This window comes from Microcaecilia unicolor, chromosome 12 (genome assembly GCF_901765095.1).
Source record: "Microcaecilia unicolor chromosome 12, aMicUni1.1, whole genome shotgun sequence".
NCBI lineage: Eukaryota > Metazoa > Chordata > Amphibia > Gymnophiona > Siphonopidae > Microcaecilia > Microcaecilia unicolor.
The window spans coordinates 101806006-101822036 of record NC_044042.1 but is presented as its reverse complement, the minus strand read 5'-3'; the positions used below and the strand labels follow the sequence as shown (position 1 = coordinate 101822036).

The window sequence follows — 16031 nt, the reverse complement described above, 5'->3', positions numbered from 1 at the left end:
ATTAAATTTGCAGATGACACAAAATTATCCAGGGTCGTCTCGTCGCAGGAGGAGTGTGAAAAATTCCAAGAAGACCTTGTGAGACTGGGGGATTGGGCGTCCAAATGGCAGATGAAGTTCAAAGTTGACAAGTGTAAAGTGATGCATGTGGGAAGGAGGAACCCGAATTACAGGTATGTTATGCAAGGTTCCGCGTTAGGAGTTACGGACCGAGAAAGGAATCTGGGAGACATCGTGGATAGAACGTTGAAATCTTCAGCTCAGTGTGCTGCTGCGGCTAAGAAGGCGAACAGAATGTTGAGTATTATTAGAAAAGGGATGGAAACAAGCATGAGGATGTTATAATGCCGTTGTATCGCTCCATGGTGCGACCGCACCTGGAGTATTGTGTTCAGTTCTGGTCGCCTCATCTAAAAAAAGATATAAAGGATATAAAGGAGAAGGTGCAGAGAAGGGCGACAAAAATTATAAAAGGGATGGGACGACTACCCTATGAGGAGAGATTAAGACAGCTAGGACTCTAGCCTGGAGAGAAGGCGGCTGAGAGGTGATATGATAGAGGTTTACAAAATAATGAGCGGGATAGAGCGGACAGATGTGAAGCGTTTGTTTAAGCTTTCTAACAATAATAGAACCAGGGGACACAAGATGAAATTAGAATGTGGTAGGTTTAAAACAAATCGGAGAAAGTTTTTCTTTACTCAGCGCGTAGTTAGACTCTGGAACTCATTGCTGGAGAAGGTAGTGACGGCAGCTGGCCTTGCTGAGTTTAAAGGGGGTCTGGACAGATTTCTGAAGGAAAAGTCCATTGATCATTATTAAATTTTGGGTTTTTTGCCAGGTTCTTGGGGCCTGGATTGGCAGCTGTCGGAGACAGAGTGCTGGGCTTGATGGACCTTTGGTCTTTTCCTAGCGTGGCAGTGCTTATGTGCTCCCTGATGTAATATTTATCCAGTCAATATTGGGATAATTGAAATCACCCATTATAATGTTGCCCAGTTTTCCAGCTTTCCTAATTTCTTTAAACTCTTCTTCATCTGTCTGTTGGTTCTGTGCAGCCCTACAAAAATACTCCATCCCTTCACATATGGAATTTGTATCTATAATTGCATGCTAATTCCCTCTTTAACATATAGCACAACTCCCAATTGTACCCTGTTAACACAGTGTCCCATTGATAGTCTTCCTTCCACCAAGTCTCTGAGATACCTATTATATCTACTTCATCATTTAGTGCTATATACTGTAACTCTCCCATCTTATTTTTTTAGGCTTCTAGCATTTGTATACAGGCACTTCAAATTCTGTTTTTTCCTTGCATCTACAAGCTGCTTAGAAGTCAGCTGCTCTCTCCTTAAACACATCTGTCTTTCTTTCACCAATGTTGAAACCTCTCTATTGGGATTCCCTACATGCCGGAGGATTTGGTAACAGCGGTTAGCATATCTGGGTTTAAAAAAGGTTTGGACAAATTCCTGGAGGAAAAGTCCATAGTCTGCTATTGAGACAGGCATGGGGAAGCAACTGCTTGCCCTGGGATTTGTAGTATGGATTGTTGCCATGATTTGGGTTTCTGACAGGTACTTGTGCCTGGCTTGGCCACTGTTTGGAAAACACGATATTGAGCTAGATGGACCATTGGTCTGACCCAGTATGTTCCTGTTTCAATAGTATCTTTGAAGGCTACTCCACACCGAACCATGCGCTTCTGGGTGACTGTCGGCTCCCCCCCCCCCCCCCCCCCCCCCCCATTTTAGTTTAAGAGCTGCTTTATCTCTTTGTTAAAAGTTAGTACCAGCAGACTGGTTCCATTCTGGTTAAGGTGGAGTCCATCCTTTCAGAACAGGCTCCCCCTTTCCAAGAATGTTGCTCAGTTCCTAACAAATCTAAATCCCTCATCCCTGCACCATCCCTCATTCCCGATTCCACAGTCATCTGTAGTAGGCCTGCTGTACAGGAGCAGCTTCTTTCACTGGATTGTGTGGCTGAGTGAGCCATACAATGCAGAAATTACCATGCTAATGATACTAACATGGTAATTCCTGCACCGCTTGGCTTATAGTCTGAGATCTGATCGATTCAGTGAAGGAGCAATTCATGTGCAGGATTTCAGCAGCATTTAAAAACGCATATGTGGACAAGACAGGTAAAACTACTTAGCCGTGCAAGTATTGATGATGAGAGCAAGGCAACTTAGAAACAATGCATTTGGTCCTGGCCAGTGCATTTTTTCTAGCGAAAAAGGTGCTGGTACTCAAATGCCAGGCCACCCTTCAGGGGTGGGGTAATTACTGAGGACCCACCCCACAATAACCCCCTGCAACTAGTCACAGAATCTATGACAAGGCAGAATTTGTGTGTAGAGCCTGAGCTCTTTCATTAAAACTTGGGAACCATGGGACAATTTTAGCAAACAATGGAAAAGGTGCCGGTACTCAGTACCCCCTCAAAAAAAAGCCCTGGTCCTGGCATTAAAAACAATACCAGACCTCGTCTTCAGAGTGCAGCATATGTGATACAGGACTGTATATGTGTTCATGAATGGCAAAAGACAAGCTATGAGAAATAAATCTTTACAAGAGTGGTGAACCCCTGAAGTAGTGACAGCGAAACGGGGATTCCCTGGTGGGTTAAGATTGATGTGACGGATTGAGGATGTAACGCCAGCAATTTTGGAATGAAGATAAGTATTATCACATCACCAGTTTGTAAAGGATTGTATACACAGCAATCCTGTAATCTATGGATACATGAATCTGTTCATTAGTGATTTTGAAAACATTTATTACTGTGAAGGTTTTTTGGCTAGATGATGTTGTGCCGGGCCCACGCCTTATAGTCCAAGAATTTCGGGCTGGCTGGGTGGCGATACTGAAGCTTCTTCTCCACTTAAATTAACACTAATTAATGTGAATTGAAACAGCTCTGTGTAATCCATTGTGTTACACAGTGAGTGTGAAGCTGTGATTTTGAGTTTCAGATTAAAAACAGTAGGCCAGCCTGGTAGTTTAGTTGCAAGAGCTGTATCCTGCCATGTTGAAAGTTCCCAGTTTGAACCAGATACTGCAGAAAGGAAGCAAGCAGTGAATTTATTATTTCTTAGGACCAAAATGGTTACAACTATATTTCCTCAATGTGCAGCTAATCCAGTCCACACCAGTGGATCATACCTCCTGACCAGCAGATGGAGGTGGAGAAAATCTAGGATTACCATACATCCTCTTTTATGTTTAACAATTTTTATTGATGTCAGAGACCAACAACAAAGGCAAAGAATACATGGAAAATACGCAGTGAAAGAGCTAACACACGCCCCCCCCCCCCCCCAAAAAAAAAAAAGCATACATATTCACATATCATTCTTTATAAGTATATCATTTTGTGCTTAGACGGTTTATATGGGTGGTAGTAACAGTACAAATATGTAGAAACGCAAATGAAAAGCAAGAAAAAGAGGGAGTAGAACAGCAACTAAACATCAAAGTAAAAACTATGTCCCATACAGTTTCCAAATGAAGTACCCTCCCCTCCTAAGCCCACTTTCAAGCTTATGACCAGGAAGCAATTATTGAAGATTACACTGAAAAGAATACACTGGAAGGAACATCCCTTCCCCTGTTCGCACCCGAAACCTTCCCAATCCTAACCCAAATGCACATACTCCAAAGAGTAAACCAAGAGAAAACCAAGTTTAGTCTAATGGCTTTCCAGAAAGCGTGAAGTGTCCTCTTTCTTCAGCTGCAAGTGTGTGAAAAGCTCCAGGGCTGTTGAGAGACTGGGCCGGGCCCGGGGCAAAGCCAGCCAGCCACCCCCCCCCCCCCCCCCCCCCCCCGAGGTCACCACCGCCCGCCCCTCCCGAGGCCGCCGCGCTGCAGTACGCAGTCTCCACCCGCCCTGGGCCCTGTTGACAGCCCCCTTCCGTCCGCCATGGGGCCGGGCCCCCTGCATCGCCTCCCTTTGGGCCTTCCCTCCCGCCCTTATGGAAGTTACATCAGAGAGGGCGGGACACAGGGAGGAAAGGCCCGAAGGGAGGCGATCTGCCACTGCTGCGCTTTCACACAGAGGTGAGGCGCTGTGATTTGAATGCAGGGGGCCTAGCCCAGTGTCGGACGGTCAACGGAGCTGAGGGTGGGCGGGTGAGACGAGGGACTGTGGTGCTGGACCCGGGGAATTTTGTCCCCTGCCTCCCCCTCTCGGCAGCCCTGAAAGGCTCATGCACTGGTGCCTATGTAGTATGTGAATCTGATTCGGTTTCTGGTGGAGGAGCCTCTTCCCTTAATAAGGGGATGGGTCGGGGTCTTCTCTGCCTGGGGCCAGTTGAAAGGAAATGTCTGAGGCACAGCTACAGTTATTGGAAGACTTTTGAATCATGGTGTGGTCAAAAAAAAGTCTATCCTTGGAAGGTGGATCTCTCTATGGTCCTGTCCTTCCTCCAGGATGGGTTTGACCAGGGCCCAGCCCTGGATTCTCTCAAGGTACAGATAGCAGTTCTGGCCTGCTATCCAGTGTCTTCTAAGGGGTAAGTTCCTGGCAGCCTTACCTGAAGTGGTTTGTTTCTCATGTGTGTGTGTGGGGGGGGGGGGGGGTTAAACAGTTTTTCATCCTCCGTGTCAACCAGTGCTGCCTCAGTGGGACTTTTCTTTGGTATTGTGAGCCCTTGCAGGGTCTCCTTTTGCACCCCTTAGTGTCTCTGAAGGATCTTTCCTTGAAAACAGCATTTCTGGTGGTGGTTTGCTCAGTCCTGGAGATCTCGGATGTCAGAGTTCCAGATTCTTTCCTGTAGAGACCTCTACTTATCATTTTCAGGTGACACAATGTTCTTGCATACAGTGCCCTCCTTTCTCCCTAAGGTACTGCCTCCACTTGAACCACATAGTTTCACTACCTTGCTGGTCTAAGGAGGGAGCTGATTGTGCAAGTTGAATGTTCACAGAGTTTGTACCTAGCAGTCACTAATGAGTTAACAAAATTGAACTGTCTTTTCATTCTATTTCAAGGCCCAAGTAAAGAGGAATCAGTCTCTAAAGTGTCAATTGCATGCAGGATCAAGTTAAGCTAGCCATTGAGACAACCTACATTTTGGCCAATAAGGTGGTCCCAGTAGAGCTCCATTCTCATTCGATTAGGGCCCAGTCCACTTCCTAGGTTGCAGCCCAGGCCATCTCCTAGGAGGACATTTGTCAGGAGGCGATTTGGTCCTCTCTTTATTCCTTCGTGAAGCATTAAGCACTAAGTAGTAAATTTTAAACAAACCGGAGAAAATATTTGTTTACTCAGTGTGTAATTAAACTCTGGAATTTGTTGCCAGAGAATGTGGTAAGAGCAGTTAGCTTAGCACAAACCTTAAAAGTTTGGATAATTTCCTAAAAGAAAAGTCCATAAACCATTATAAGTAGGTAGAGAGTGGCCTAGTGGTTAGGGTGGTGGACTTTGGTCCTGGGGAACTGAGTCCGATTCCCAGCACAGGCAGTTCCTTGTGACTCTGGGCAAGTCACTTAACCCTCCATTGTCCGCCGCATTGAGCCTGCCATGAGTGGGAAAGCGCGGGGTACAAATGTAACAAAAAAATTATTAAGATGGACTTGGGAAAATCCACTGCTAGGATAAACAGCATAAAATCTGTTTTATTGTTCTGGGATCTTGCCAGGTACTTGTGACCTGGATTGGCCACTGTTGGAAACAGGATACTGGGCTTGATGGACCTTTGGTCTGTCCCAGTATGACAACGCTTATGTTCTTATTAAAAGCTGGATCTGTTAATCAGAGGCGACATCACCTTTGGCAGGGCAGTTGTGCAAGGGGCTTGGTCTTCCTCCTGCCCGTAGATATAGGCTTTGGTACATCCCACTGGTGTAGACTGATCTAGCTGGATGATAAGGAAGGTGAAATTTATTTTTACCTGAAATTTCCTTTCCTTGAGTCATGCTAGACCAGAGGTACTGTGTACTAGAGGCCGGCCAAAACTGAAACCTCTTGTTTTGTTGTGTGTGTATAAATCATTGAGGGCCTCTGGGGATTTTCAGAGCTTGCAGTCTGCATCCTTCTGTTAATCCTACTGTATCCAAGCCAGAACATAATTTAAATAATGAAAGACCATGTTTTACCTCCAAGCAAAATAGTCTTCGGATACATGGACCACAGGTAATGAAAACTGAAACTAAAAGCCATGGTGCTTTTACAGTGGCTGACTTTATGCCACACTTGGAATGACAGCCAACATCGTAACTCTACAGAGAGGCTAGTTCCTATCTTATCCCAAATTTACAGACTTAAACTCCTGCTAAAATTTTCTATGAAAAGCATTTATTTAGAGCACGCTATTTACCATATAAACTATTGTGCAAGATCATAACTAAATTATTTGCAATCGCAGTACCCCCACTCAAAAAAAAAAAAAAAAAGAATACATTGAGTAGTTCCCCTTCCTTCCAGTACTACCTTACAGTCCCTGGTGGTCTAGTGGTGTAGTCAGGGCAGGAGCAATGCCCCAGTCATGGCAGCCATTTTAAGAGCAGAGCCAAAATGAGCAGTAGTAACACATCTGTCCCAATTACATCTCTAGACCACCAGGGATAATAAGATAGGCCTATGAATGGCTGGGGGGGGGGGGGGGGGGGGGGTAGATAAATGTGACAAAGCACCCATTTTTGACTTCTACTGAAAGCACACGGTCATTTTTGGTTCAAACATGCCTAAAATTAAAATAATCTTTCAGACAAAACTGAAACTGGGCAGAGATAGCATTTTGGGCTGATTTCAGCTCCGACACCGAAATTCTGTCGCACTGGCTGCACCTGCCTTTATACCAGTGATAGAAATTGTTTTTCTCTACCTCCATCTGCTGGTTAGGGGATATCATCCATTAGTGTGGACTAATCTAGCAGGACTCAAGGAGAGGAAATTAACAAGTAAGAATACATTTCACCTTTTCTGTTCTCGGTTCATGGTGTAATGATTCCATTGTTGCAGTGGTGACTAGCGCCACACATTGTGTTGTGGCCATCTCCACAAGCAGTGAGAGGAAGGGAAGAAGGCTTAGTTGTAGAAGCACTTTTATGAGTTGTAGTGAACTAGGAGAACCTGGCCCTATTCCCATTTTTGTGTGTGTTTTGTTTAACCCCAGACACTGCGAGAGATTGTGATTGGCATTCTTCATCGGCTAAAGAATCAGATGTATTAATGGTCAGCTGTCCATAAATAACCAACATCTCGTGCCTCTAAACCATCCCACCCTACGAAAGGATCTACGTTTTTGTTGCTTCTGTTCCAGCATTTGCTACCAACAATACAGAAAGAAAAAGGCTGCGTGTTCTGGCTGCTTAACACATCTGTGCTCATTCTTTTGGGTCTAGAAGCTTCTATTTTTTAAATTTATTTATTGCACTGACTGAAACCAAAGTATTGATGGCAGCTTTGTGATACGTTCCAGTATGCAAGTTGTGTATGGAAAATAGCTGATGTGGGTAGAGACCGTGGAGCTCTAGTGCAGTGGCTGAAAAATCTGGGATTATTGAGGCTGTGCAGATTTAGAAACTTATTATGGATGACATGAAGCACTTAGTTTAGTGCCCAAGGTGATATCAAATTAAGAAATATAATCCCGTGATTTCTTTCCCTTTTTCTACAGCTTGCTACCTATAAAATGCAGCAAGGGAAGCAAGGGCATGATGCACCCCTTTCAAGGATCACACATATCCTTGAAAGGCAGGGCAGCTACCTAGAAATCTTTGTAAAAGGCAAATTCCTACAGCACTGGGAGGAGAAACATTTATCTCTTCTACCTATTCTAAAAATGTAAATGTAGTTTGATCCACTGGAAAAGTGCTGAAAGATGGTTAGGGCCACTGTCCCTGCCTATGCTTGCTGCACCTACGCATTGGGTGGGGTAGAATCTCTTAATCAGAGGTTTCGAACAAGATCCTTAAAATTTGACTTTTTTTTTTAAACCAGAAGACTGTTGTGAAGTTGGGTATGAGATAATCTGCACTGGGTATTTATTGTATGATCTTTCTTTATCTACATGATATTTCAGAGCAGAATCATGATAAATTCTAGGAATTTTATAAAATCTTGTGTATTGCTATATTTTTGGAAAATAATTTCATTGAGTGTGAATGTTATAGCTTGGTGAATTCTTTGCACATATTGCTATATTTTCTTATATACCATACTATAATCAAGTAGAAAACATTGTAGAACTATCCTCAGGCTTTTCTACTCCATCTCTCTTTTCCATGCAAACCTCGCACACAGGGTTTCCCTCTGACCCCTCCACACGAAGTCATCTCAACTTTCCCTCCCTCAGTCTCCTCCATGAAAGATACCCCACCCCGGTTTTCTTTTGTTTTACCAGCTCCCAATATCACCCCTAACTTGCTTTGGGCTGCGGCTTGTTTTGTACTTGGAAGGCTGTGTAGTTTGTTTGATGGCTGAGAGGTGAACAGCTGCAGTTCAGTGCCTCAGTCTGATATGCCTTTAAGTCAGCTTTGGGAAAGGGACTGTTAGGCATTACTACTACTACTACTACTATTTAGCATTTCTATAGCGCTACAAGGCATACGCAGCGCTGCACAAACATAGAAGAAAGACAGTCCCTGCTCAAAGAGCTTACAATCTAATAGACAAAAAATAAATAAAGTAAGCAAATCAAATCAATTAATGTGAACGGGAAGGAAGAGAGGAGGGTAGGTGGAGGCGAGTGGTTACAAGTAGTTACGAGTCAAAAGCAATGTTAAAGAGGTGGGCTTTCAGTCTAGATTTAAAGGTGGCCAAGGATGGGGCAAGACGTAGGGGCTCAGGAAGTTTATTCCAGGCGTAGGGTGCAGCGAGACAGAAGGCGCGAAGTCTGGAGTTGGCAGTAGTGGAGAGGAACAGATAAGAAGGATTTATCCATGGAGCGGAGTGCACGGGAAGGGGTGTAGGGAAGGACGAGTGTGGAGAGATACTGGGGAGCAGCAGAGTGAATACATTTATAGGTTAGTAGAAGAAGTTTGAACAGGATGCGAAAACGGATAGGGAGCCAGTGAAGGGTCTTGAGGAGAGGGGTAGTATGAGTAAAGCGACCCTGGCGGAAGATGAGACGGGCAGCAGAGTTTTGAACCGATTGGAGAGGGGAGAGGTGACTAAGTGGGAGGCCAGCAAGAAGCAGATTGCAGTAGTCTAAACGAGAGGTGACAAGGGTGTGGATGAGGGTTTTGGTAGAGTGCTCGGAAAGAAAGGGGCGGATTTTACAAGAGATTGAAACTGTGGATAAGTCAAGACAGAAGTAGGATTTTTTTTTTTAAATAAGAATATATGCAGTAAACTCATACAAACAGATACAGAAACAATATAGGTGGCAGAATATCTCAAAGCAAATACCAGGAGCCAAAGATATGCTTGGCCGTTGCAGACTTGTTGTTCCAGCAGCACACAGACTATGAGTCTACATAAGCTGATAAGGTCCACTGCTTTTGTTTTGGCTTTTTTGTTTCCTTGTTTTTTCACTTTTTTTTTTGACCAAAACATAAAATTACACACTAAGTTCATGAGGTACTTTTACTGACTGGAAGACATTGTAGAAAATAAAATCAGGACATTCCATGGAGAACTGAATCATGACCTACACTGGATTTTTTTTTTTTTTTTTTTACAGCAAATATTTGATTCTGTTGAACCTATAATAAGAAAACTTGTTTATTAGCAAAGACATCTGAAACATAATGACTGATGACAACTGTGATTAATATAACCTGACAAGATTATAGAAGGAGTTATCGTTAATGTCTAAAATATTTTGAGTGGGTAGTCTACAAAGTTCATTAATCAAATGCTGAAACATCACTGCTCATGATGGGTTTGAACTTGTCCAGGGAAAACACCATGCTCATAAATGAAAACTGGAACTTGCTGTGTAATATTTGAAAAAGTACAGAAGGCAAATACTAAAATACACATGGTATCAATTTTTTTTTTTTGTTACATTTGTACCCTGCGCTTTCCCACTCATGGCAGGCTCAATGCGGCTTACATAGGGCAATGGAGGGTTAGAGCAATTAGAGTGGAGTGTGCTGCTAAGGGGAGTCTTTTCACCTCCCCAACTGTCACTTTTGAAGTGTTTACTAGATAAAATCTAGCAGATAAAGGAAGACAAGATCAGATCAGTCGCCTTTGGGGCGTGGAAACTAAAGGATGTGGTGTGGGGGATTTACTACTCTGATCGAATAATAGCAAGTGAGCGATGGGGTAGACAGTTTTTATCTGTGGGTAGATATTGAATGGGAGAGTACGGGGACGTGGAGTACGTGGGGTAGTATCCTATTACACATTCTTGAATATTTTGGCATCGGAGGCAATGTCCTAAATTGGTTCAAGGGATTCTTAACCTCACGCTCATACCAAGTCACATCAAATTCAACCACATCTGCTGCATGGACACCTGAGTGCGGAGTACCGCAGGGATCTCCCCTCTCACCAACAATTTTCAACCTACTGATGACCCCACTAGCAAAACTTCTATCAAACCACAACCTTAACCCTTACATATATGCCGATGATGTAACGATATCTATTCCTTTTAAACAAAACATCAGCGAAATCTCTAACGAAATCAACCAAATCAACCACATCATGAACACCTGGGCAGATGCATTCCGACTGAAATTGAACGCAGAAAAAAACTCAATGCCTCATACTAACCTCCCAATACAATACAACAAAATTTACTACTATCAACACACCTAAACTAAACTTGCCAATTTCAGAAAATTTAAAAATCCTCGGAGTAACAATCGACCGCCACCTTACACTTGAAACTCACGCGAACAACACAACAAAAAAGATGTTCTTCTCCATGTGGAAGCTGAAAAGAATAAAACCATTCTTTCCAAGATTTGTCTTCCGCAACCTGGTACAATCACTCGTATTAAGCCATCTGGATTACTGCAACTCATTATACGCAGGCTGCAAAGAACAAATAATGAGAAAACTTCAGACAGCTCAGAATACAGCGGCCAGACTCATCTTCAGAAAACCAAAATACGAAAGTGCAGCACCATTACGCAAGAAACTACACTGGCCACTCAAGGAACGTGTCACCGAACGTGTCACCTTTAAAATCTGCACATTAGTGCATAAAATCATTCACGGTGAAGCCCCAGCATACATGTCCGACTTGGTAGACCTGCCACCCAGAAACGCCAAAAAATCATCCAGAACTTTCCTCAACCTCCACTTCCCTAAGTGCAAAGGCATAAAGTATAAAGGACTACATGCTTCAACCTTCTCCTACAAGAGCACGCAACTCTGGAACGCACTACCACGCGGCCTGAGAGCGGTCTACGAGTTGACAGACTTCCGCAAACGATTGAAAACCCATCTCTTTGACAAAACATACCGCAAGGAGCAAAACATATAAATCCCATATACATCATAACAATGCCTCAAGATACTACCCCACGTCCCCGTACTCTCCCATTCAATATCTACCCACAGATAAAAACTGTCTACCCCATCGCTCACTTGCTATTATTCGATCAGAGTAGTAAATCCCCCACACCACATCCTTTAGTTTCCACGCCCCAAAGGCGACTGATCTGATCTTGTATTCCTTTATCTGCTCACAATGTAACCCATAATCGTACTATAATGTAATGTAAGAAACTGTATTTCCATCATTTACAATGTATTGTAAGCCACACTGAGCCCGCAAATAGGTGGGAAAATGTGGGACACAAATGCAACTAACTAAATAAATAAATAAAAGGGGCAGGCTATGCACACAGGTACCCCCTGACCTTGCAGGAGCAGTGGAAGTGAGCGAGGCAAGTTCTTTTTTCTACCCTGTGCAGCTGACACTGCCCATCTGCTTTATGGCTCACAGGGCTTCAACTGGATGCTACTGCTTCTTTCTTTTGGTTGCACCTGTTAGCGTAAGGAACAAGAAGCAAAATCCCTTCTGTAGCAGCAAGGGTAGGGCCTGGAGCCTTGACTAACAGCCACACCAAGGTTTATGTTTAAACATTTTTTATTATCGTTTAGCATATTAATCACACAGTACATTCCGCTGAACTAAATCATATATAAGCCAATACAATTCTGAACAATAATTCCAAACTTTTAATCCCCCCCTTTTCCCCTCCTACCCCACCCCCCAATCCTTTGCTATTAATACAGCTGGAAAAGCAATAGACTCAATACCCATCTAGTACCTCCTATACCCCCTTACCCCCCCCCCCCCCCAGACATGGACTCTGATAGCCCATGGGTACCTCCCTCCCCCTCCGCCAACCATTACTAGAGAGAGGTTCTGTAGGGATTACTACTCCCCATATCAGGGTTACAACAGGTTAAGAAGCAGACTTCGCCCATGCGGACTTAGTCCCTGTATGTAATGGTCCCAGATCATTATAAAATTCTTTTTCCGTTTCGGAGATCCCTTCGCTTCCCAAGTGGCTAGCTCATGCACTTGGTTTCTCCAATGCCAGTAAGCCGGCGGGTCTGATGAGATCCAATTTTGCAAAATACTTTTTCTAGCCACCAAACAAACTTTACGACACCATATTCTATCTCCCCCAGCCTGTGTTTGGAATGCTGTTTGTGTATCTAGCACGCAATGATCCCAGGTTCCATCCACCGGTTTCTTTACTAGAAAAGACATGAACCTCTGGATCTCTCTCCAAAAGGCCTTTACTCCCAGAAGGCATGATATAGAGTGTGGGGTATGTGATCACATTTATTTTTATTTTATTTTTTGTTACATTTGTACCCCACGCTTTCCCACTCATGGCAGGCTCAATGCGGCAGGCAATGGAGGGTTAAGTGACTTGCCCAGAGTCACAAGGAGCTGCCTGTGCCTGAAGTGGGAATCAAACTCAGTTCCTCAGGACCAAAGTCCACCACCCTAACCACTAGGCCACTCCTCCCTTGTATTGCCTATGTGTCCCCACTGTCGTCCAGACATGTAGGCCCTCACCACCACCCTAAATCCACACTCTCGGAGTCTCTCATCTACAGTGAGGGCTGGGATATGTGCCAATGTTGCCCCAATGTCCCATCCCGCTAGGGTGTCTCCCGATTCCTTTTCCCATTTTTGCAATATTTTATATATGTTTGATACTGTCACACCCGTCCCCTCCATGGGTTGGAAAAATGTACGCACTTTACCCCCTAATTTCCTCCGCAAATCTGATTGGTGTAAGGTTGAAATGTAGTGTTGGCGTAAGCAAATCGGTCTCCCCATGCAGTCCCAATTTTTGCCTGTAGTTCCTCAAACGGAATGATAGTCGCTGCTTCTCCTAATAAATGTTCCACTCTTGTAATTCCTAGTTGTTCCCATCTAAAAAATGCCAAATTGCTTTGACCTGGTTCAAAATTCGGGTTCCCCCCTAATGATAAGAGCTCTGATGCTGAGGCATTCCCTCCCAATCTTTTAATCATCATCCTCCATGCTGCCCTCAGCGGCTGGAGCAAGGAACAGTGTTTAAAGTGGGCCAGGAGCTAGCCCTGTTTTAGATGCAGCAAAGTGACCATGTCATAGGGGGCGAAATATTCTTTTTCTACATTTAGCTGTGTAAATGTACTAGTCTGGCCAACCCAGTCTCCAATACGCCGTAATAGGCATGCCTGATTGTATCCGGCTAGGTTTGGCAATCCTAATCCCCTATGACCCCATCCTCCCAGTAGCAGCGGAGTTTGCATTTTAGGTTTCTTTTGTGCCCAGCAAAACCTACTAAATACTCTCATGACCTTGGTCAAATCCCTCTTCAGCACACACAGGGGGGAGCGTCTGCATGAGATATAACCACCTCGGGAGTATTACCATTCTAATTAGATTTATCCTGCCTCTCAGTGTCAATGGAAGGCCTTCCCATTTATCTAACTGGCGTTTAGTCTCATCCACCATGTTGTTTATGTTAATCTCATATAAATTCTCTAATTTCAGTCAATCTAATTCCTAAATATTTAAATGATTTGTCTGCCCATCCCAAGGGAAAATCCTGATTCCATAGCTGGCTGACTGCTGGTGACGAGACTAGTGCTTCCGATTTCGCCAGATTCAACTTAAGGCCTACATAATCTCCAATATTCTTTCAGTATTTCCATTAACGCCGAGAGGGATGCCCGTGGCTCCGTGATCATGACTAGGAGGTCATCCGCAAAAGCTGCTATTTTGAATATGGAACGACCTATTTGCACCCCCTTTACCAGCGGATTGTCTATTATCTCTCGAATCAATGAGTCTAGTGTCAAGACAAACAACATCGGAGCCACACCGAAGTTTAAAATGTGAAATTTATTATTTTCAGGGAAATTGGTGACCTGTTCCCTTCACAGATCAGGAGGAAAAAAAAATCAGTTCTTCTGCTCATAAAGTTCTTTGCTGCAGCCTACTCCTACAAGGCCACCATGTATACTAACCTGGCTTTCAAAAAGGCAGCACAGCTCGTCTCTGACCTTGAGTCCCAGAATTAAAGTTGTCTTTTAAAATTAGCACAAATTCAGCATACGTGGAGGGAGGGAGGAAAGGGGGGGGGGGGGAGAAAATGATTAAAATAAGTTGATGACGGACACTACCAGTTAAATATGTTATGAATGTTATGCTGTTGGCATTCTGTTCCTGCCAGATGCTGTATGTTTTTCAGATGCTTTGTCATCATAAAAATGTTGAAACATAAAATTCAGCACAAGTGGGCCAGGCTTGGCCCTCAGTTCTAAAGTTACAGTTGCAGAAGGGTTCCAAGATAAACTTGGCCTACCTGCATAGAGCTGCTGCAGCTCAGTTCCTGTAGTCGGGGCACAGAGTGGAGAAGCTTCTTTCCTCTCGTCTGGCCAGAGTTGCCAGATGGTGAAAATTTTTCCAGCCCAATTTTGACACCAAAAATAGGTATGTAAAGGGACCATGACTCTGCCCACCTGCCTGTAGTTGCTTCCTCACCTGCGTTATCACAGGTGCTGCTCACTTTCTCTGCCTCCTCCAGTGAAGGTAGCTAGCTACCACATGTGCTCAGCTGACCTAGCTCTGCCTCTGAGTCCTTACTCCTCCTCCTCTTCCAACCTGACTGTGGTGATGATTTCACTCAACAACATTCTCTCCTATTGGAGGCCCAGAGTGAAGGCATGGAACAAGAGAAGCTATTGGAGCCCCAGAATGAGGCTTGAAGTTCCACAGTGATACACAGCTGGAACCAGAACAGTCTCATTAGCGAATACTGCCCCCAAAAAACACACACATGCAAAAGTAGCCCAAAAACCTGCAACTGCTGGGAATTTCCCGTGAGCAACTTTTAAAACCCACCCAGTTGGCCGGGAAAAATGCAGAACTGGCAACTCTGGCTGAGACCTCCCTTTACTGAGCTGTGCTGAGCATTTTTATCCTACTTTGACTGTGCCGCCTTGTGCTGTAGCCTGCCTTTTGATATGGCACTGTGGCTGTGAGAGAGCAGTAATTTCCTAGAGACTGCACCACCCATGCATAAAATGTGTGTCCTTGCTAATTGGTGTGTGATATCACCAGGGCTTAATGTGTAGACAGAAAGTGGATCTATGGAGTTGGGGGAGGGGGAGGAGAAGAGTAATTGGGATTATAGAGCAGAGGGCCTGTTCTGTTGCAGATTTACCCCTCCCCTCCCTGCAGGCTTCCTGGAATGGAGGAGCAGGAGCAGACTACCACTGCTGCTCAGGAGTCTGAAAAGATGTGGCAGAACTGAGTTCCAGGCCATTCCCTCAGAACTTAAGCTCTGGCTATCATTCAATAATACTACTTTACATTGTCATATAAGATTTTGGATTTAATTACTTGCCTTTTCCAAATCTGAGTACCAGGTAAGTTACAATTAAGTACAGTAGATATGTACATACCTCAATGGACTTGATTTACTAGAAGGTATTTTTATGTGTTAGGTCCTATCTCATGCAGTGGGACTGATTTACTAATAATGCGTGATATTGAAGTAGTTCACTGTAGTAAATAAGGCCCTAAGTTTGAGCTGAGGCACTGAACAGTGAAATAAGAAGTAGGATCTGAACCCAACTTTTGGTGGTTTGCAGTCTGC

At 44.0% G+C, this 16031-nt stretch overlaps 1 protein-coding gene across 1 annotated transcript in view; it reads left to right on the top strand.

The window, feature by feature from the left end:
- Positions 1-8068, top strand: part of MLX (MAX dimerization protein MLX) — a 74562-nt gene extending 66494 nt beyond the window's left edge. The window contains exon 8 of the mRNA XM_030220615.1: positions 7124-8068. Within this exon, the coding sequence (XP_030076475.1) occupies positions 7124-7180 (57 nt within the window). The 3' untranslated portion in view covers positions 7181-8068. The remainder of the gene's footprint in view (positions 1-7123) is intronic.
- Positions 8069-16031: the final 7963 nt, after the last annotated feature.